This window comes from Cebus imitator, unplaced genomic scaffold (assembly GCF_001604975.1).
Source record: "Cebus imitator isolate Cc_AM_T3 unplaced genomic scaffold, Cebus_imitator-1.0 Scaffold101, whole genome shotgun sequence".
NCBI classification, from domain to species: Eukaryota; Metazoa; Chordata; class Mammalia; order Primates; family Cebidae; genus Cebus; species Cebus imitator.
This window is the reverse complement of record NW_016107416.1, coordinates 5,958,400-5,980,671: the sequence shown is the minus strand read 5'-3', so window position 1 is coordinate 5,980,671 and position 22,272 is coordinate 5,958,400. Positions and strand designations below refer to the sequence as shown.

The 22,272-nt window shown below is 37.1% G+C and overlaps 1 protein-coding gene across 7 annotated transcripts in view; it reads right to left on the bottom strand.

The window, feature by feature from the left end:
- Window positions 1-970: 970 nt before the first annotated feature.
- ZDBF2 (zinc finger DBF-type containing 2) overlaps window positions 971-22,272 on the bottom strand; it is a 42,572-nt gene continuing 21,270 nt past the window's right edge. For 4 of the 7 annotated variants that reach the window (XM_037741489.1, XM_017536891.2, XM_017536890.2 and 1 more), the window contains 2 exons: window positions 20,470-20,597; window positions 971-8,346 (listed from right to left, as the gene is read on the bottom strand). In XM_037741489.1, the coding sequence (XP_037597417.1) occupies window positions 1,344-8,346; window positions 20,470-20,597 (7,131 nt within the window). In that variant the 3' untranslated portion in view covers window positions 971-1,343. The remainder of the gene's footprint in view (window positions 8,347-20,469; window positions 20,598-22,272) is intronic. The other 3 variants (XM_037741490.1, XM_037741491.1, XM_037741492.1) reach the window with 3 other exon arrangements.

Below are 22,272 nucleotides of genomic sequence, written 5' to 3'. Positions count from 1 at the left end.
GTTACCAGTTTTATTCAATTTTTTGAACTATTACGTAATTTTCTAATGAGAATTAATGGCCTGACCAAATACTACCAAGCTAATAATTTCAGTTCAAGCTATTAAAAAATGATATGGTAATGTCTAAACCACTTTTAAGAGATAAGGCCACAAAGTAACCTGGATTTTCATATTAAACCACCAACTCTTCACGTGGAGCGGGGAGTGAAGGTGGTTAAACAAAGAGCGGGGGGAATGCCTAAACACACGGGCACAATTATTTTCCCCAATAAGATCTAAAAGTCTAACCCAAAAAACCTACAGAGACTGTATGCATGCATGTGTCCAAATGATAAAGTAGACACTTGCAGATCCAATTTTTTAAATTTGTTTTTACTTTTTTGAGATGAAGTTTCACTCTTGTTGCCCAGGCTGGAGTACAACGGAGCCATCTCGGCTCACTGTAACCTCCACCTCCCAGGTTCAAGCGATTCTCCTGCCTCAGCCTTCCAAGTAGCTGGGATTACAGGCATGCCCCACCATGTCTTGCTAGTTTTTTGTATTTTTAGTAGAAACAGGGTTTCTCCATGTCAGTCAGGCTGATCTTGAACTCCTGACCTCAGGTGATCTGTCCACCTTGGCCTCCCAAAGTGCTGGGATTACAGGCATGAGCCACTGTGCCTGGCCTTGCAGATCCAATTTAAATGAAGCAGGAGTTCATGTTATGCATAAAAAAATCACCAAGCCATTTTTTAAAACTGTATTAAAGATTATGGAATCTCATTTTCTGGAATGCTTTAAAAAGATAAATTATATTTCGTTTGTGTTCATTTAAGTCAACCCCACTCAAAAGTTGACATAATTCATCATAGTTCCTTCTTTATAATTGTCCAATTAGAATACTATATTGACAATGCCACTCTGAAACACAAAGAATACAGGCACCTATGCATTTGTTCCAATTTTTAAAAAGTAATAATATAGCATTAATTAAGTTTGCTATATTCATTCTTACAATATTAAATTTGCTGGCATGAGAGAGATAATCATAAAAAAATAAGTGGGATATGATTTGAGGGACAAAATCCTATATACTCTGCTAAATTATTTTGTGACATAAATTAAGATGAAGGTCTTCTACAGAAAATGTTGGACAAAATGTAAGGTTCATGTTGAATCTTAAAATGAAAGGACTCTAAACACTAATTTTAAATGAATATAAAAATTCTGAAAAATAATATTTATAGCAAAATAGTTCAAGTTTAGTTTTCTCACCAAAGTTGGGAAAGCTGTGTGCACAAAGTACCAAATATATTTCAATTGAAGTACTGAACCTTCAACTGGCCTGAACACAAAAACAACTTCTATTTTACCTCATTACCTCTCAATTTGTTTGCTAGCCGAGTCATCATTCTTTCATAAGGTTGTGAACAAGATGAACTTCTCAGATTATATGCTCTCACAGGTCCAGAAGAAATTCTCCTTTGGTTCTGGCATTTTTCATTCCTCTTCTTCTCCTCCTCCCTTTCTGCAATGCGGCTAGAAAAACGCACAGGTTGAGAAGAACGCGCAGGTCTAGAAGAACGCGCAGGTCTAGAAGAAGGCGCAGGTATAGAAGAAAGCGCAGGCACAGAAGAAGGCGCAGGTCTAGAAGAGCATGCACGTCTAGAAGAATGCACAGGTAGCTTCGGAGGAGGATTTGCGATAGCGCTTGACAGCTCTTCAGCACCAGCTGGTGAAACTGAGGAGTTTGAAAGCACGTTAGCTGTTCTCTTTGCCTTCTTTAGCCTACCGACAACAGTTTTCTTCTTCTTCGGATACATTCCAAAAAAAGCATACCTAGACTGACATTTATGATATAAAAAGGCAGAGTATTTTGACATACACTTTCTAATTACCTTACTTGGTTTGGTCCGAATTGAAGCTGATCGTTTCTCTGAAGCTTTTCTGGCTTTTTTCCGAGGAATAACTGGTTTACAAACCTTTTTGGGAAAACCTAGCTTACTACCACTAACTCTCACCTTCTTCCCATGAATTTTCCTTTTACTTTTACTTTTGAAAAATTTATTTCTAACTGATTCTGGATTATTTAAATGATTTTTGACAACACCATGATTTAAAAAGGTTAGCTGTAAATTACTTTTCTTTAGAACCTCATGAACCTGCAGAACCTTTGATTCTTCCAGAAACAGAGAAGAGTCACTGGTTCTCTGATGTGAATTAAATCCATATCTTGCTGGTGCTGCCAGTAAAGGCACTGAAGCAGAGCTTTGTCCATCAGCATCATTATCTCCTGCGCTGGAGTTTAGGTTGCTCCTATTAAAATGAATTTTAACCCAGTTATGCCTCTCAAACTCTGGTACTATTATATTCAGGGGAGGATTAACTACAATTTGCTTAATCAAGGGCTCAAAATAATCAAAGATATTCCGTTTATATTTGCATATAAACCGAATATCATTATCCCAACTATGGTGCCTCATTTTAGGGAATTGGGGGCCTTCACCCTCCTTCAGTTTAATATTTAAAGAAGAAAGAACACAGACTAAGGCTTTGGATTGCATAGGCTTCAAAACTTTAGTACACGATGCAGGCAATTCAACTTTTGTCCCAATTTTGACATTCTTTTTGGTTTTTCTGTCATCCTGTAAACGTGAACACTTACTTTTTGGTGGGTCTTCCTCTTGTCTAATTATTTTTCTTTTCAACACTGGGTAATTCTTACAACTGGTTTGAGTACTATGGCTGATGTTCGCTGTCTGGCACTCAGAAGCCACAGGCCACTGTTGTGTAGAAGGATTCTCTGCTGGAGGATGACGATAGCATGGTTGATCTAAGGCCACTGACAAGTCATCAGTATCTGAACTACCACGTACAGTATCATCACTCTCGGACAGAGCTTGAATTGGTGCAGTGTCCTCCTTACCTTTCAAGTCAGCCCAGGTAACCCTTTTCTTCTTCGGAAAAACTTTTGTGGTCTCACAGTCATCATCAAAGTAACAGTGGAAACGACCCTCCCTAAACTCCTTCACAAGAGCATTAATTTTTATGTCATCTTCTCTCATTATCTGAGACCATGTTTTCCCCACAAATGAAGGAGGTACATGAGGTAAGGCTTCAAGAACTGGTTCATCAGGATTATCTTCTATGATGTCCTTTCCTTTTTTCAGGTTCCTTACAGAATCAACCTTGGGAACAGAGCTTGGCTGGGAATCACAGTTCTTTTCTTTCAGGTCAAAAGATACCTTCTTGCAAGGATGTCTTTTCTTAACAGTTTCTTGAGGCTGATGAGTATCAGACGGAAGAGGGGGAGCACACTGAAAATTCATCTCAAAATCAACCGGTTCATGGCTCACACTTTGTAGATCTCCATGTTTTAACTTCGAAAGTTTTTTCTTATCAGCCCTTCGATGAAGCGCTGACTTAGAAGAGACACCAAAATCCACTGCAGCAGCACTAGATTGACAGCTCTTACCCTTTAGGCTAGCATTTCTTGGATCTTTCCGAAGGCTGGCTTCTTTGTAAGCTTTCTGCATTCGGTGAGTCTTTCGATGAGAAGTATCTTCCAAATAAAATTTTCCTTTAGAACCATTATATCCACAGCTACTATCTTCTGAGTCAATATATTTCACCATTTTCTTATCAGGTTCTTGTGACTCGTAAGTCATGGACTGATTAGAGGCATCAACATTAAAATTCATTTCAGAACCACAAGACTGACAACTTGGCTCTCCCAGAATAATATAGTCTTTCTTCCGGTTTATTATTTTGAAAGTCTCTTTGCATTGGCTTGTCATTGAGGGAGAAGAGGCTTTACAACTACATCTGACTTCAGAGGCAAAAGAGTCACAGCTCTTATCTTCTATATCCATACATTCTGTATTTATACAGTTGATATCTTTGACAGTCAATTGAGGTGGGTCAGTCACTAACTGAAGGGGAGTATCATCTGAAATTACTTCATAATCACCCTCACTGGGCATCACATTCACAAGTACCACCTTTGGAAGATGTGTTTCTTTGTCTGACCCTTGAAATTGGTTAACTACTATTTGAAAAGGAACATCAGAATCATATATCATTTCTGAATCAATAGGTTCATCAGTCTTTTCTTCCATGACAACATGTTCTTCCTTCTGAAGGTCTGCCTCTTTGTAAGTCACTTGAGGTGGGTCAACTTCTGACTGAAGATTATCGCAAGAATCACATCTTATTTCAGAACCACAGGTTTTACAGTTCTTCTTTTCTAGATCATTATGATCCTTCTTTTGTAAGTTTATTTCTTCAACAGACACGGATTGATCAGTCACAAACTGAACAGGAATATGAGAAGTACAACTTACATCAAAATCACCTAGTTTATAGCTCTTATCTTCCAGGTAAATATGGTCTTCCTTCCAAAGATTTATTTTTTTGACAGATTTTTGAAGCCCATCAGCTACTGACTGAAAAGAGTCACTGAAATCAGAACTTTCTTCAGGACTACAAGAATCACTGCTCTTATCTTCGAGATTGGCATGCTCCCCTTCCAAAATGTGTGGCTGTTTAATCACTGACTGAAGAGGGATATTTGAAACATAAATTATTTCAGAATCACTGGGTGCATAGCTCTTCTCATCCAGACAAGCATGTTCCTCCACCAAAAGATTTAATTCTTGATTGACCCCTTGAATGTTACTAGTCATGGACTGAAGGGGTTCATGAGAATCAAAATTTATTTTGGAATCAGTAGGTTTGACAATCTTATCTTCCAAGTCAGCATGCTCTTTCCAAAGACCAACCTCTTTAGCTACTTCTTCAGGTTGGCCAGCCACTGACTGAAGAACATCAGAATCATACATAATTTCAAAGCCCTTAGCTTCATCCCTCCTATCTTCCATGTCAACATCTTCATCCTTCCAAAGGCTTATTTCTTTAACAGTTTCTCTCAGCCGGTCAGCTACTGACTGAAGAGGGTCATCAGAATCAAAACTTACTTCAGAACTACAACATTGATTGTGCTTATCTTCTAGTTCAATCTGTTCCTGCTCTAAAATAGCTATTTGAGGTCGCCTGACTCTTGACTGAGCCAAGAAGCCAGAATCCACATTCATTTCAGAACAACTATATTGGCTGTTCTTAGCTTCCAAGTACATACGGTTTTCATTCCCAAGGTTTACATGTTTAATAGCTACTTGGGGTTGGTCAGCCACAGACTGGACAGAAACATCAGAATCATGTATTAATTTAGAAGTATTAGGTTCATTAATCTTATTTTTCAGGCCAATAACCTCTTCCTTCCATTGGTCTATTTTTTTAACTGCTTCCTGAAGTTGTTCAGAATTAAAAGTTATTTTAAAATCACTTGATTTGCTGTTTCTGTCCTTCAGATTAACAAACTCTTCCCTCAAAAAAGCTAGCTGAGGTTGGTCAATCATTGACTGAGGTGAAATATTAGAATCCAGAATTATTTCAGAACCACTACATTTATTATTCTTGTTTTCTAGAACACATTGCTTCTTTCTGTTTGTTTTGTTAACAGCTGCTTGAGGTTTAGTTACTGAATAATGAAGGACACCAGAATCTAAACTTGTTTTCGAGCCACTGAATTCAGCACTTCTATCTTGGAATTCAGTATACTTTTCTCTTTGAAGCCATGTTTCTTTGACAATTACTTCAGGTTTGTGCATCGCTGACTGAAGAGAGATATCAGAATCCAAACCTGCTTCAAAAACACTCTTATTTTCTAAGTACATGTGCTCTTTTTTGTGAAGGTTTATTTCTTTAATGGGATCTTCACAATGTCCAGTCACTGAATGAAACATGAAATTAAAATCCAAACTTACTTCAGAATTGGTAGGTTCATTTTCCTTATTTTCTAAGTGTTTCTGCTCTTCTTTTTGAGGATATAGCTTTTTAACAGCTACTTCAGGAGAATTAGTCACTGAATGAAGAGGGGCATAGGAGTCCGAATTTATTTCAGAACCATTGGGTTCATCATTCTTCCTTTCTAAGTGAATGTACTCTTCTTTCTGAATTACTTCTTTAACAGCTACTTCAGGGTGATCATTTCCTGAATGAAGAGGAATATCAGAATCAAAAGTTATTTCAGAAACACAAGATTCATTACTTTTACTTTCCAGATCAACAGTTTCTTCCTCATAAACAGCTACTTCAGGTTGGTCAACTACTGAATAAAGAGGAATATCAGAATCAAATGTTATTTCAGAACTATCTGACTCACAGCTCTCATCTTCCAGGTCAAGGTGCCGTTCTTTTCCTTCGGCATCCAGCTGAGACTGCTCAGTAACTGACAGAAGAGGTGGGTCAGAATCAAAAGTCAACTCAGAGCTGGAGCAATCGTAGCTCTTAACTTCCATGTCAATATTTAACTCTTTAAGATTTACTTCATCCAAAGCTTCTTGAGGCTCATCGTGGGCTGAATGATAAAGAGAAGCTGGAGAATCAGAACTTAGAGAAGTACTGCTAGACTGAACACTCTTATTCTCAAGGTCAACATCCACTTTCTGAAGGTCTATTTCTTTAATTGCTACTTGAGATTGGTCAGCCACTAATTGAGCATCAGTGTGAAAACCCATTTCAGGACCCTGGGATTCACAGTTCATATCCATAAGGTCAGCATTCTTCTCCTTCAGAAGATTCATCTTCGCAGCAGCCCTCTGGGATTCATCTGTAACTGTCCCAAGTGAGGCACCACAATCAAGATGTGCTTTAGCACTACTGGGTTTACGCTTCTTATGTTTTAGGTGGACTTGTCTACCTTTCAGGTTTCTTCCTTTGACAGTCAGTTGCGTGTGATCAAGAGAAACATCACAATCAAAACTTGTTTCAGAACAACTTGATCCATAGTTATCAACCAAGCCAGTATAAGCCTTCTTCCGAAGTTTTGTTTCTGTGACAGCCACTGAAGGTCGGTCAACCACTGACTGAAGTGGGAAAACAGAATCAGCGCTTAATTCAGAGCTACTAGAACCATAGTTCTTATCAACCAAACCAATGTGCGCTTCCTTAGGAAGGTTTACTTCTTTTACAGGTTGTTGAGGGTAATCATCACTAGTGGACTGAGGTGAAGCATCACAATCAAAATTCGTTTCAGAACTACTAGATTCATAGCTTTGGTCAACCAGGCTAATACGCATGGTATTCTGAAGACTTATTTGGGATTGGTTGGTAACCAACTGAAGAACATCATCACAATCAGAACTTACTTCAGAAACATTAGATTTGTTATTCTCATATGGTACAGCAGCACGTACTTTCTTGGAAAGGTTTATTTCTTTGGCATTCACTTTAGATTGGTCAGTCAGTGAATAAAAAGAAGAACCACAATCAAAACTCATTTCTGATTCTCTAGATTCATAGTTATCTTCTTGGTCAATTTGCTCCTCTTTCCAAAGATTTAAGTCTTGTGCAGCCTCTTGGGGCTGATCAGATGCTGACTGAAGAGAGCTACAAGCAAATTTCATTGCAGAACTCACTGAGCACTTCTGATCCAAAAAGGCTTTCTTGTTAAAAACCAAATGCTTTTCTTCTTGGGTACGATCCATATTAGAAAAGAATTTGTCATGATGCTTTGGAATAGTATCTTCAAAGATTCCTTTATTAGAAGGCATGTCCGTTTTACTCGGGTTTACTGCTAATTTGGAAGGAGACTTAACTTTTAATGAGCCCTTAGAACCCACACGTTCATGGAATTTCAAGCCAGCTGACAAAGTTTTACCCTGAGATTTTACATCTTTCCGCAAAACCAACTTATCTGAATTTATACGTAAAGATTTCCTGTTTGATTCTTTAGGTTTCTGACGTAAAACTGAAGAAGTTTCCAGATGAGATGATGGCACAGGATTTCTAGAGGCCCCGTCTGGCTGTTCAAGATAGTTGTCCACTTTGTTTGGGTCACATTTGCTAGCTGAATCCAAATGAACTGCTGGTGGTAAACCAGTTGAATTAGTTGTAACTGGTCTACCATTAGAGTTTTCAGGTAAACAACTAGCAGGAGCATTATAAATCACTGGGGGGCGTACCAAGTTGCTTCCATTATTTGTAGCCTGAGCAGTATCTACTGGATTACATTTTTTCATAGTGGCCCCAATTTTATGAACAAACTCCAAAGGCTGCTGCTGTCCCTTCTCCAGTTTTTGAATAACTGATGGTCGAAATGAAACCTCCTTTGTGCCTTCCTGAGATTTATGGGGTATGGAATGCAACTCTTCGATAGGCTCAGAAGCCTCAAAGGGTCTCTCTTCAGTAGCATCCTCATCCTCAAGCTCATTCTCATCCTCTTCCTCTTGTTCAGAAAAATCATCATCCGAATGCACCACTTCAGACGATGACCCAGTATTCACATATGTCTCATTTTGTGTTGAACTAAAAAGAAAAGGGGGAAACTTATAAACACATTCTAACATCTGTTTAAAACATTAAAATAAAGGCATAATAAATGTTATTTTCTTTCTATTCTGGACTATCCTTAAAGGACAAAGAATCCAGGCTGTCACCCAGGCTGAACACTGCACGGACTACAGGGAGGGAATTACTACAGAAGGTGGAGGTGGCTCCACCAATTGCTCCTTAAATACAAATGGCTCCTAAACTTGAATAAATAAACAAATAAATAAAGCCATATATTATTTTTCAGTTATCAGATTACCAGAGTAGTAAATAGTAAAAAATTTGACATATGTTACTTAACTTTGTATGCTTCAGTTTCTGCCTCCAAAAAAGGGGAATCTCATACTATTTTCCCTCATGAGACTGTTTCGATGAGTAAATTAATTGTTACATGTAAAGAGCATTAAAACAAAAAAGCAGGTTGGCACATAGTAAGCATTCACAAATGTTAGCTATTATTATTCTAAACATATTGCTTTGGTGAGGCTGTAAAGACATAGGCACTTTAATACATTGTTCATAGGAGTATAGATCAGTTAACCTCTGTGAAGGTTACTGGTTAACCTCTATGTAGATTTGAAACCTCTACAAAGAGCAATTTGACAATGTCTATTAAAATTAAGAATGTATATATGCTCTGACCTAGTAATTCCACTTTTGGTTTTCTCATGTGTTTAATGAAGGATGTACAAGAATATTTACCGCTACTTTTGGTGGGAGGGAGGGGTCATAGAAATGACTAGAATCAACCTGAATACTCAGCAAGTGGGTACTGGTTAATAATTAATGGTATTTAATGGAATACAATATGGTTTTTAAAAATAATAAAGCAGCTCTATTTATACAAATAAAAAGCAACTACTATAAACATTTTTAGTGAAAAGTACGAATACACAGAATGCTACCACTGATGTGAAATAGAAGGGAAGAAAAACAATGTATTTAGAGTATCTGGAGAAGGGCACATACAACGGCAGAAGTGTAGAAGTAACACCACTTGTTGCCTCTAGGGAAGTGATTACAGGATGGGAGCAATTTAAGACTTACTTTTGAATGTGCCCTATGAATGATGTCTATGTCTACGTATTTCCCATTCAAAAATTTAAATTCCATTATTTTTAAAAAGACTCAAATCTTTCATTATAAAATCAGTCTTTGAATCTCTTCTACCAGTATCAAGACAACATGCTTGACCAAAGCATTTTAGAGACTGCTCTTTCACGTATATAACCAGCTGACCTAATGATATTGCCATGGCCTTAATCCTTAAAGTCAGGCACACATTCATTCACGTAACAACCATCTACTAAGGACTAAGGACTTACTACTACATTACAGGCACTACGCTAGGTACTAAGGCAAATTCAAAAAAAGATAAGCTACCTCTTAAGACCATTAAGTAGCTGCAGAGGGCAGACACATAAAAAATAATAACAATTCAAAGTGATAAGCATCATTACATCTAGACTTGCTTAAGGAAAAAAAAAGATTTAACCATCGCAGCAAAGAGGAGCCTAAGAGACATTACAAGTTAATGTAATATGGGATTCTGAAACAGAAAAAGAAGTACAACTAAGAAAATCTTAGTTTAAGAAAACTAAGTTTAAGTAGAAACTAAGGAGTCTAAATAAACCATGGACTTAATTAATAGCAGTTCATTACTTATAACAAATATACCATGTTAATGTTAATAATAAAAACCTGGGTGAGAGAGTATTACAGGTGCACTCTGCACTATCTCCTCAATGTTTCCATTAATCTAAAACTGTTTGTTTACAAAATAGCCTATAAAAATTAAAAATAGAATAATACCTTAAAATGTATTGAATTTTTCCAATTTGAAATGTCATTTGTCTAAGAGAACATGCACACGTGTCAGCCATATGCAACTTGCTTTTAGTATAAGTATTGCTGCTACTATCTTTCCCATATAAATTTATTACCTGAAGATTAATTTCAAATTTGGAAAATAAAAAAGTTACCCTGCATCAAAAGTATTGTAGTGTAGCAAAAAAAAAAAAAAAAGAAGAAAAATTTTCATACTCCTGAACAATGACACTGCAGGCAACCCACTTTACTCTAGTTTTCCAGAACCCTAGACAATCTTCATTCATCTTAAGGACTATCACAACATTCTCAAAATAAAACCGATTTTGCAACATCAAGAAAAGAAAGAAAAGGGTGAAAAGAAAAGAAGGTAGAATCATAAAATCATTCAGTTGGTAAAATCTCAAGAAAATCATGAACTGCCACCTGGATGCTTTGATCTGCATTATATCTGTGTGTGTACATGTTTAACAATTAAATCATAATCCACATATAATTCATCATTTGTAACTATACAACAACAAAAAAGCTCTCTAAAAATCTAACCATTAAGGATTAAAAACCACTCTTTTGGCCAGATGTGGTGGTTCATGCCTGTAATCTCACCACTTTGGAAGACTCAATTGCGAGCATCACTTGAAGCCAGGAGTTTGAGGCTAGCCTGGGCAACATAATGAGATCCTGTTTCTACAAAAAATTTTAAAAGTAAGTCAGGTGGCCAGGCATAGTGGTTCACGCCTGCAATCCCAGCACTTTGGGAGGCTGAGACAGGCAGATCACAAGGTCAGGAGTTCGAGAACAACATGGCTAACATGGTGAAACCCCACCTCTACTAAAAAATAGCACGGTAGGGTGGCACACACCTGTAGACCCGGCTACTTGGGAGGCTGAGGCAAGAGGATCTATTCAACCTGGGAAGTGGAGGTTGCAGTGAGCCGAGATCACGCCACTGCACTCCGGCCTGGATGACAGAGCAGGACTCTGTCTCAAAAAAATAAAATAAAATAAAATAAGCCAGACATGGTGGTACATACCCATAGTCCCAGATACTTGACAGACTGAAGCAGGAGGGTCACTTGAGCCCAGGAGTTTGAGACTACAGTGAGCTATAATCACACCACTGAACTCCAGCCTGGGCAACACAGTGAGACCCGCAAACAAACAAAAAACAGCGGAACTCTTGCTAAAAAAAAAAAAAAACTCCTGAGCTAAAAAGAAAAAAATTTTAAATTATCTAAAAGAAATAAAATCTATGAGATATGGCCAAAATAAAAATGTTATACTTCTAAATACTTCCATTAAGAAAAGAATTCATAAATACAACCGGGCACCCAATTTAAGATGAAAAAATAACAACAAATTGCTCGCATAAGCAAGTAGATGAAATATATTAAGAAAAGGAAAAAATTACGATGAAACAAAAATAAAGCAAGAGCTGATTTTCAGAAAGGCTAAAACAATAGAAAAACAATGTCTAGACAAGGGGGAAGAAAAAGAATTTTTTTAAATCATAATCCTATAATTTAGAAAGCTTATATGTATATAATAAAATACTACTGGCATGGGATTTTTAAAAAAGGAAACAAAGTGGCGTTCAAAATGAGATATACGAACACATATATACACAAACACGAGAACTTAGGTTATGACACAGGTGGTGGCATTTTATATCAGTGGGGATAATTAGAGATATAAGAAGTACTTGTCAGGCACAGTGGCTCACACCTGTAATCCCAGCAACCTTGGGAGGCCGAGGTGGGTGCATCACCTGAGGTCAGGAGTTCAAAACCAGCCTTACTAACATGGTGAAACCCCACCTCTACTGAAAATACAAAATTAGCCGGGTGTGGTGGCGCATGCCTTTAATCCCAACTACTTGGGACGCTGAGGCAGGAGAATCGCTTGAACCTGGGAGACGGAAGTCACAGGGAGCCTAGATCTTGCCACTGCACTCCAGCCTGGGCAACAAGAGTGAAACTCTGTCTCAAAAAAAAAAGAAGTCCTGCCTCATACCACATATTAAAACAAACTCCAAAATGATTACAAATACTTTAAAGACAAAACAAAGGTATGAAGAAAAAGGTATAAAAGGAGCCATAAACAGAAATTCTCCTTACATCTGATTAAATAAAAAATTTTAATTTCTGTATGATAAAGAATAACATAAACAGTTAAAAGACAAACAATAGGTTCTGGAGAAAAGAAAACCTCTAACACATTTAAAGTGCAAAGAACTATTATTCATACTCAAATATTGCTAACAAATCCAAAATATACAAATAACAATAGAAAAATGGGCAAAGTATATTAACAAACATATCATAGAATAAAATATGGCCAATGAATATACAAAAAAGTTCTACCTGAAAGTAGATTATATGGGATTATCAGTATGTATATCTACGCATTTTTGGTCTATTATGTTGGGAGGGAAAAAAGAAGCTTATAATCCGTGTTAGCAAAAACTCCCTGAATCCTGCTCAGACAGAGCCCGTTTTAAAAATGCAGAAACCAAAAAACTAAGACATTACATTGATATCATACGAACGGCTAATCTATAGACCTTGTTTAAATTTTGCTGGTTGTCTTAACTCATGTCCTTTTCTTGGACCAGGAGCCAATCCAGAATCACACGTTGCATTTCATTGTCAATATCTCCTTAGTTTTCCTTCACCTTAAATAGTTCCTCAGTTTTTCTCTGTTTTTAAGCCTTGATACTTTATTTATAAAGTTCTGGTCAGTTAATTTATGGGATAGCCTTCAATTTGTGTCTGCCTGATATTTTCTTATGATTAAATTTTAGTAATTCATTTTGGGCATGAATATCTTAGAATTGATGTTGTGCCCTTCTCAGTATATGGAATCAGGAGACACATATGTTGCCATAACATTTGGGTGATGTTAGCTTGAACCACTTGATTAAGGTACTGGCTGCCCAGTTACTCCACTGTGAAGTTACTGTTTTTCCTGTTGTAATTAACAAGGATCATATGGGGAAGAACTTTGAGACTATGTAACTATCCTGTTTCTTATCTTACTTTTACCCACATATTTTAGGGAACTATTATTGATCCTTTAATCAAAATTGTACCAAGAAGAAGAGCTTTTTTTTTTTTTTTAATGAGATGGAGTCTTGCTCTTTCGCCAGCCTGGGGGGTAGGGGCATGTTTCCGGCTCGCTGCAACCTCCGTCTCCTGTGTTCATTCGATTCTCCTTCCTTAGCCTCCTGAGTAGCTGGGACTACAGACGCATGCCACCACACCCAGCTAATTTCTGTGATTTTCAGTAGAGACAGGGTTTTACCATGTTGGCCAGGATGGTCTCAATCTCTTGACCTCGTGATCTGCCTGCCTTGGCCTCCCAAAGTGCTGGGATTACAGGCATGAGCCACCATGCCCGGCCAAGAAGAGCTTTAATACAGACTGGCAAACTGGATAAAAAGTCAAAACCCATCAGTGTGCTGTATTCAGGAAATCCATCTCATGTGCAAGGACATACATAGGCTAAAAATAAAGGGATGGAGGAAGATTTATCAAGCAAATGGAGAGAAAAAAAAGCAGGAGTTGCAATTCTAGTCTCTGACAAAATAGACTTTAAACCAACAAAGATCAAAAGAGACAAAGAAGGACATTACATAATGGTAAAAGGATCAATGCAACAAGAAGAGCTAACGATCCTAAATATATATACACCCAATACAGGAGCACCCAGATACATAAAGTCTTCAAAGAGACTTAGACTCCCACACAATAATACTGGGAGAATTTGACACTCCATTGTCAATATTAGACAGATCAACAAGACAGAAAATTAACAAGGATATCCAGTACTTGAACTCAGATCTGGACCAAGTGGACCTAAGAGACATCTACAGAAATCTTCACCCCAGATCCACAGAATATACATTCTTCTCAGCACCGCATGGCACCTAGTCTAAAATTGACCATATAATTGGAAGAAAATCACTCCTCAGCAAATGCAAAAGAATGGAAATCATAACAAACAGTCTCTCAGACCACAGTGTGATCAAATTAGAACTCAGAATTAAGAAACTAACTTCAGAACCGCACAACTTCATGGAAACTGAACAACTGGCTCCTGAATGTCAACTGGATAAACAATGAAATGAAGGCAGAAATGAAGATGTTCTTTGAAACCAACAAGAATGAAGACACAACGTACCAGAATCTCTGGGACACATTTAAAGCAGTGTCTAGAGGGAAACCTACTGCAACAAATACCCACATGAGAAGCGAGGCAAGATCTAAAATCGACACCCTATCATCAAAATCAAAAGAGCTAGAGGAGCAAGATCAAAAAAAACTAAAAGCTAGCAGAAGACAAGAAATAACTAAGATCAGAGCAGAACTCAAGGAGATAGACACAAAAAATTCTTCAAAAAAATTAATAAATCCAGGAGCTGTTTTTTTTTAAAGATCAACAAAATAGACAGACCGCTAGCCAGATTAATAAGAAAGGGAGAAGAATAGATGCAATAAAAAACAATAAAGGGGATATCACCACTGACTCCACAGAAATACAAACTACAATCAAAGATTACTACAAACAACTCTATGCACATAAACCAGTAAACCTGGAAGAAATTGATAAATTCCTGGACACTTGTAACCTCCCAAGCCAAAACCAAGAAGAAGTTGAAACCTTAAACAGACCAGTAACAAGGGCTGAAGTTGAGACAGCAATTAATAGCCTACCAACCAAAAAAATCCAGGTTCAGACAGGTTCACAGCTGAATTTTACCAGATGTACAAAGAGGAGCTGGTACCATTACTTCTCAAACTATTCCAAACAATCCAAAAAGAGGGAATCCTTCCCAAATCATTTTATGAGACCAACATCATCCTGATACCAACACCTGGCAGAGACTCAACAAAAAAAGAAAACTTCAGGCCAATATCCATGATGAACATTGATGAAAAAATCTTAAATAAAACACTGGCAAACCAATTGCAACAGCACGTCAAAAAGCTTATCCATCATGATCAAGCAGGCTTCATCCCAGGGACGTGAGGCTGTTCAACATAGACAAGTCTATGAATGTAATCCACCACATAACAGAACCAAAGACAAAAACCACGATTATCTTAATAGAAGCAGAGAAGGCCTTTGACAAAATTCAACAGCCCTTTATGCTAAAAACTCTCAATAAACTAGGCATCGAAGGAACATATCTCAAAATAATAAAAGCTATTCATAACAAACCTACAGACAATATCATAGTGAATGGGCAAAAACTGGAAGCATTCCCTTTGAAATCTGGCACTATACAAGGATGCCCTCTCTCACCACTCCTATTCAATATAGTATTGGAAGTTCTACCCAGAGCAATTAGGCAAGAAAAAAAAAAAAAGGGTATTCAATTAGGAAAAGAGGAAGTCAAATTGTCTCTATTTGCAGACAACATGATTGTGTATTTAGAAGACCTTATCATCTCAGCCCAAAATCTCCTTAAACTGATAAGCAAGTTCAGCAAAGTCTCAGGATACAAAATCAATGTGCAGAAATCACAAGCATTTCTATACACCAATAACAGACCAACTGAGAAAACTCCCATTCACAATTGCTACCAAGAGAATAAAATACCTAGGAATACAACTAATAAAGGATGTAAAGGACCTCTTCAAGGAGAACTATAAACCACTGCTCAAGGAAATAACAGAGGACACAAACAAATGGAAAAACATTCCATGCTTATGGTTAGGAAGAATCAATATTGTGAAAATGGCCATACTGCCCAAAGTAATCTAAGGATTCAACGCTATCCCCCTCAAGCTACCAATTACCTTCTTCACAGAACTGGAAAAAACCACCTTAAACTTCATATGGAACCAAGTAAGAGCCTGCATAGCCAAGACAATCCTAAACAAAAAGAACAAAGCCAGAGGCATCACACTACCTGATTTCAAACTATACTACAAAGCTACAGTAATCAAAACAGCATGGTACTGGTACCAAAACAGAAATATAGACCAATGGAACAGAACAGAGGCCTTGGAGGTAACGCCACACATCTACAACCATCTGATCTTTGACAAACCTGACAAAAACAAGCAATGGGGAAAGGATTCCCTGTTTAATAAATGGTGCTGGAAAAACTGGCTAGCAGTGTGCAGATGGCAGAAACTGGACCCCTTCCTGACACCTTACACTAAAATTAACTACCGAGGGATTAAGGGCTTAAACATAAGACCTAACACCATAAAAATCCTAGAAGAAAATCTAGGCAAAACCATTCAGGACATAGGCATAGGCAAGGACTTCATCACTAAAAGAGCCAAAGCACTGGCAACAAAAGCCAAAATAGACAAATGGGACCTAATTAAACCCCAGAGCTTCTGTACAGCAAAGGAAACAATCAGTAGAGTGAACCAGCAACCAACAGAATGGGAAAAAAATTTTGCAAGCTACCCATCAAATAAAGGGCTAATATCTAGAATCTACAAAGAACTAAAACAGATTTACAAGAAAAAACAAACCCATCCAAAAGTAGGAGAAGGATATGAACAGATACTTTTCAAAAGAAGACAAATATGAGGCCAACAAACATATGAAAAAATGCTCATCATCACTGATTTTTAGAGAAATGCAAATCAAAACCACATTGAGATACCATCTCACGCAAGTTACAATAGTGATCATTACAAAATTTGTAGACAACAGAGGCTGGAGAGGATGTGGAGAAATAGGAACACTTTTACACTGAACTAATTTACAGTGTAAATTAGTTCATAGTTCAACCATTGTGGAGGACAGTGTGGCACTCCCTCAAGGACCTAGAAATAGAAATTCCATTTGACCCAGCAATCCCATTACTGGATATATACCCAAAGGATTATAAATCATTCTATTATAAAGACACATGCACACATACGTTCACAGTGGCACTGTTTACAATAGCAAAGACCTGGAGCCAACCCAAATGCCCATCAGAGATAGACTAGACAAAGAATATGTGGCACATATACAACATGGAATACTATGCAGCCATAAAAAATGATGAGTTCGTGTCCTCTTTAGGGACATGGACGAATCTGAAAACCATCATTCTCAGTCAACTGACCAAAGAACAGAAAATCAAATACCTTATGTTCTCACTCATAGGCGGGGTTGAACAATGAGAACACATGGACACAGGGAGGGGAGCATCACACACTGGGGTCTGTTGGGGGGACCAAGGGAGGGACAGTGGGGGGTGGGGTGGGGATTTCAGGGAGGGATAACATGGGGAGAAATGCCAGATGCAGGTGACGGGGGGATGAAAGCAGCAAACCACATTGCCAGGTGTGTACCTATGCAACAATCCTACATGATCTGCACATATACCCCAGACCCTAACGTAAAATAAAAAAAAAAAAGAAAGAGAAAGAAAGAAAGAAAAAGAGCTTTACCTGTTCTTTCATTTATTTATTCAAGTATTTATATTTATTTATATCATTGGAGAGTCATGGATATTTCTTTTATTCTATGGGTTTTAATTTGTTACTATTCATTATTTATTTTGTTGCTCAAATTGTGTATGGACATTTGAAATCCTTGCTAGACACTTTCTAGAAGGCTATATCAATTTATTCTCACACCAGCAGCAAAAGAGAATGCCCATTTCCTGTAACTGCTGCTGACACTGGCATCATCAGCTTCTGTTTTCCCTCCCAACATAATAGGCCAAAAACGCGTAGATATACTTACTGATAATCCCATATAATCTACTTTCAGGTAGAACTTTTTTGTATATTCATTGGCCATATTTTATTCTATGATATGTTTGTTAAAATACTTTGCTCATTTTTCTATTGTTATTTGTATATTTTGGATTTGTTAGCAATATTTGAGTATGAATAATAGTCCTTTGCACTTTAAATGTGTTAGAGTTTTTTTTTCCCAGAACCTATTGTTTGTCTTTTAACTGTTTATGTTATTCTTTATCATACAGAAATTAAATTTTTTTATTTAATCAGATGTAAGGAGAATTTCTGTTTATGGCTCCTTTTATACCTTTATCTTCATGCCTTTGTTTTGTGTTTAAAGTATTTGTAATCATTTTGAAGTTTGTTTTAATATGTGGTATGAGGCAGAACTTCTTTTTTTTTTGAGACAGAGTTTCACTCTTGTTGCCCAGGCTGGAGTGCAGTGGCAAGATCTAGGCTCCCTGTGACTTCCGTCTCCCAGGTTCAAGCGATTCTCCTGCCTCAGCGTCCCAAGTAGTTGGGATTACAGGCATGCGCCACCACACCCGGCTAATTTTGTATTTTCAGTAGAGGTGGGGTTTCACCATGTTAGTAAGGCTGGTTTTGAACTCCTGACCTCAGGTGATGCACCCACCTCGGCCTCCCAAGGTTGCTGGGATTACAGGTGTGAGCCACTGTGCCTGACAAGTACTTCTTATATCTCTAATTATCCCTGCTGATATAAAATGCCACCACCTGTGTCATAACCTAAGTTCTCGTGTTTGTGTATATATGTGTTCGTATATCTCATTTTGAACGCCACTTTGTTTCCTTTTTTAAAAATCCCATGCCAGTAGTATTTTATTATATACATATAAGCCTTCTAAATTATAGGATTTATGATTAAAAAAAAAAAAATTCTTTTTCTTCCCCCTTGTCTAGACATTTTCTATTGTTTTAGCTTTTCTGAAAATCAGCTCTTGCTTTATTTTTGTTTCATCGTAATTTTTTCCTTTTCTTAATATATTTCATCTACTTGCTTATGCGAGCAATTTGTTGTTATTTTTTCATCTTAAATTGGGTGCCCGGTTGTATTTATGAATTCTTTTCTTAATGGAAGTATTTAAAAGTATAACATTTTTATTTCGGCCATATCTCATAGATTTTATTTCTTTTAGATAATTTAAAATTTTTTTATTTTTAGCTCAGGAGTTTTTTGTTTGTTTGTTTTTTGTTTTTTTTAGCAAGAGTTCCGCTGTTTTTTGTTTGTTTGCGGGTCTCACTGTGTTGCCCAGGCTGGAGTTCAGTGGTGTGATTATAGCTCACTGTAGTCTCAAACTCCTGGGCTCAAGTGACCCTCCTGCTTCAGTATCTGGAGTATCTGGAACTATACTCTCGAGTAGCTGACAAAACCTGGTCTCTGCTAAATATACAAAAAAAAAATTAGGCAGGTGTAGCAAGTGCAGTGGTGTGATGACAGCTCTCAAACTCCTGGGCTCAAGTGACCCACCTGCTTCAGCCTCTCGAGCATCTGGGACTACTCTTGAGTATCTGGTAAAACCTGGTCTCTAGTAAATATACAAAATGAAATTAGGCAGATGCAGTGGCGGGTGCCTGTAATCCCAGTTACTTGGGAGGCTGAGGCAGGAAGAATTGCTTGAACCTGGGAGGTGAAGGTTGCAGTGAGCTGAAATTGTGCCATTGTACTCCAGCCTGGTTGACAGAGCAAGACTCCGTCTCAAAAAAAAAAAAAAAAAACTGGAAATTTACACTGACCTGAGGATAGGATTCTATCTTCCCACCAGCTAAGAAACCATCTTGTTTTCCTATAAGTATTCCCCATTAAAATATTTTTGCCATTTCTAAGGTACACGTTAGTGATTTGCAAAACAGAGGAGTTTATTCCTTTTTCTACTAACTGGTGTACCTCTCAGCTAATTCTGCAGAGATGTGCTAATAATCTTTTGTTACCTTATCTTGTACAGCTGGGGCTACAAACTTACTATAGTATTTAATCTGATTTTCTACTAATGTTTTTCTTTAACAGAGGGTTTTAACTCCTAAATGTTATCAAATAATTATTTTTATTAAAAGCAACTAAAATTGATACAAGAATAGCTAATAAGATACAGTCAGATTATTTAAAAAGGCAATTTCTTTTGATATCCCTTTTATTCAGAATTAGCAAAAATTTTTATTAATGTGGAATTGACTCAGTTTTGACTTAATTGTCCTTACTCTGCTATCGTCACCAGCTTTTGTTACTAACCCTTTAAAAACTATTTCTTCCTCCTTTTCCCCCTGCTTAGTCCTATAACATACTTATAAAACATCTTAATGATATGTAATTATTTATTAGTCTAAGACTTTTATTTAGGAAAAAAAACACAGTGTAGTCCATATCTTTTGTAGTGAAATTTCTTACTTAAGCTAAGAAAAATTTAACATTGCAAATGAAAGTTACTAAAATTTCACTAGATATTCCTTGACTCAAAGATTCACTTTAAAGTATTGATTGGGACATGAACACAAACACCTGCTGTAACATACAACTATGTATAAATATTATTCCAATCAGCTACTTTACCTGCTCTCTTGGCAATGATATGGATGGTGCTGCAGTACATCTTGTAAGAAACGTTCCATCAAACTACTGGTACATATTTGACGTCTACTCTGTCTGGTCAGACTCCTGTGCTGAGCACTGAACAAATGCTATTAAGAAAAAAGAAATGGAATATTTTTTCAAATGGGTAGTACTCAATAGTGAGGGTATGACAAAATGGATTCATTTATACACTCCTGGTAAAATTATGAATTGATATCTTTTCTATAAAGCAACGCTGAAATTTGCATCTAAAAACCACAAAACTACTTTACTTTCCCTTAGGTAAAATAATGAGATTTTTAAAAAATATAACCTAAGGAAATAGTCTCAAAAGTAAACGATTCATGCAAAAAAGATGCTGTTATCATAGTAAAACCGAAAACTGGAAACCTTGTTAAGTTTCTAACAGTAAAATACTTCAATTATAATAGGCTCTAAGACATAATACTATGCAGCTATCTAAAATAATACAAAGAATTTTAATAACATGGAGAAATGTTGTGCATTAAGAAAAAATGAGGGATACAAAAGTCACATGTATGGTTTCATCTGAAACTACAGTTTAAAAACACACAGACAAGTAAATGGAAGAAATTACAGTAGTCCCCTATTATCCGCAGGGGATTTGTTCCAAGACCCCCAGTGGATGCCTTAAACAGTGGATAGTACCAAACCTATATACTACGTTTTTCCTTATGTACCTATTATAAAGATTAATTTATAAACTAGGCACAGTAAGAGATTAATGACAATAACTGATAATGAAATAAAACAATTATAACAATATACTGTGATAAAAGTAACATAAGGGTTACAAGAACGCAAGCACTGTGATAGCCGACAGTTGCAAGAGTCAATCTAATAACCAAGACAGCTACTGAGTGACTAGCGGGCAGGTGGTATGTACAGCAGGAATATGCTGGACAAACGGATGATTCATTTCCTGAGTGGGACAATGAGTGACAGCAAAGGATTTCATCACAATACTCAGAATGACGTGCAATTTACTTGCCCATTTATTTCTGAAATTTTCCATTTAATAGTTTCAAGCCACGTTTGGTTGTGGGTAACTGAAACCAACCACAGATAAGGGGGGACTACTGTATGCCAAACCTTATTAATATTGACATCAGCATGGTACAGTTATAGGTAGTTTTCAATTTTTCTTATAAATTTGTGTCTTTTTCAATGAGTAAATCTTTTTAAAAATAAAATCTGTTAAGAGAGAGAACAGGGTTGGATTATTGTATAAAAGAGGTCAAAGATTAATTGACAGAAAAGGCCCCTTTAATTTCTTTCAGAGATTAAAAATCCCAGCTTAAACAGAAAATTAAAATAAACACACTAAATTTTTCAGTCTTGTAATTCTCTCCAAAGTTAGAAAGATTTTTCCTTTGCTAATATTATTTAGTAGACTAGCAAGCAGAATAGGAAAAATTCTACCTACATAGCACCTTGTACCAAACACAGTGCTATTCCATTTACACAGTAATCTTCATTGACTTTTCACTGAGTAAGAATATTGTCCCCATTTGGCATGAAAAGACTAAGGCACAAAGAATTAGAGTAAACTGGACTGGGCACAGTGGCTCACACCTGTAATCCCAGCACTTTGGGAAGCTGAGACGGGCAGATCACCTGAGGTCAGGAGTCTGAGACCTGCTGGCCAACATGGCGAAACCCTGTCTCTACTGAAAAATATTTTAAAATTACCTGGGCATGGTGGTACATGTAGGTAGTCCTAGCTACTTGGGAGGCTGAGGCGGGAGAATTGCTTGAACC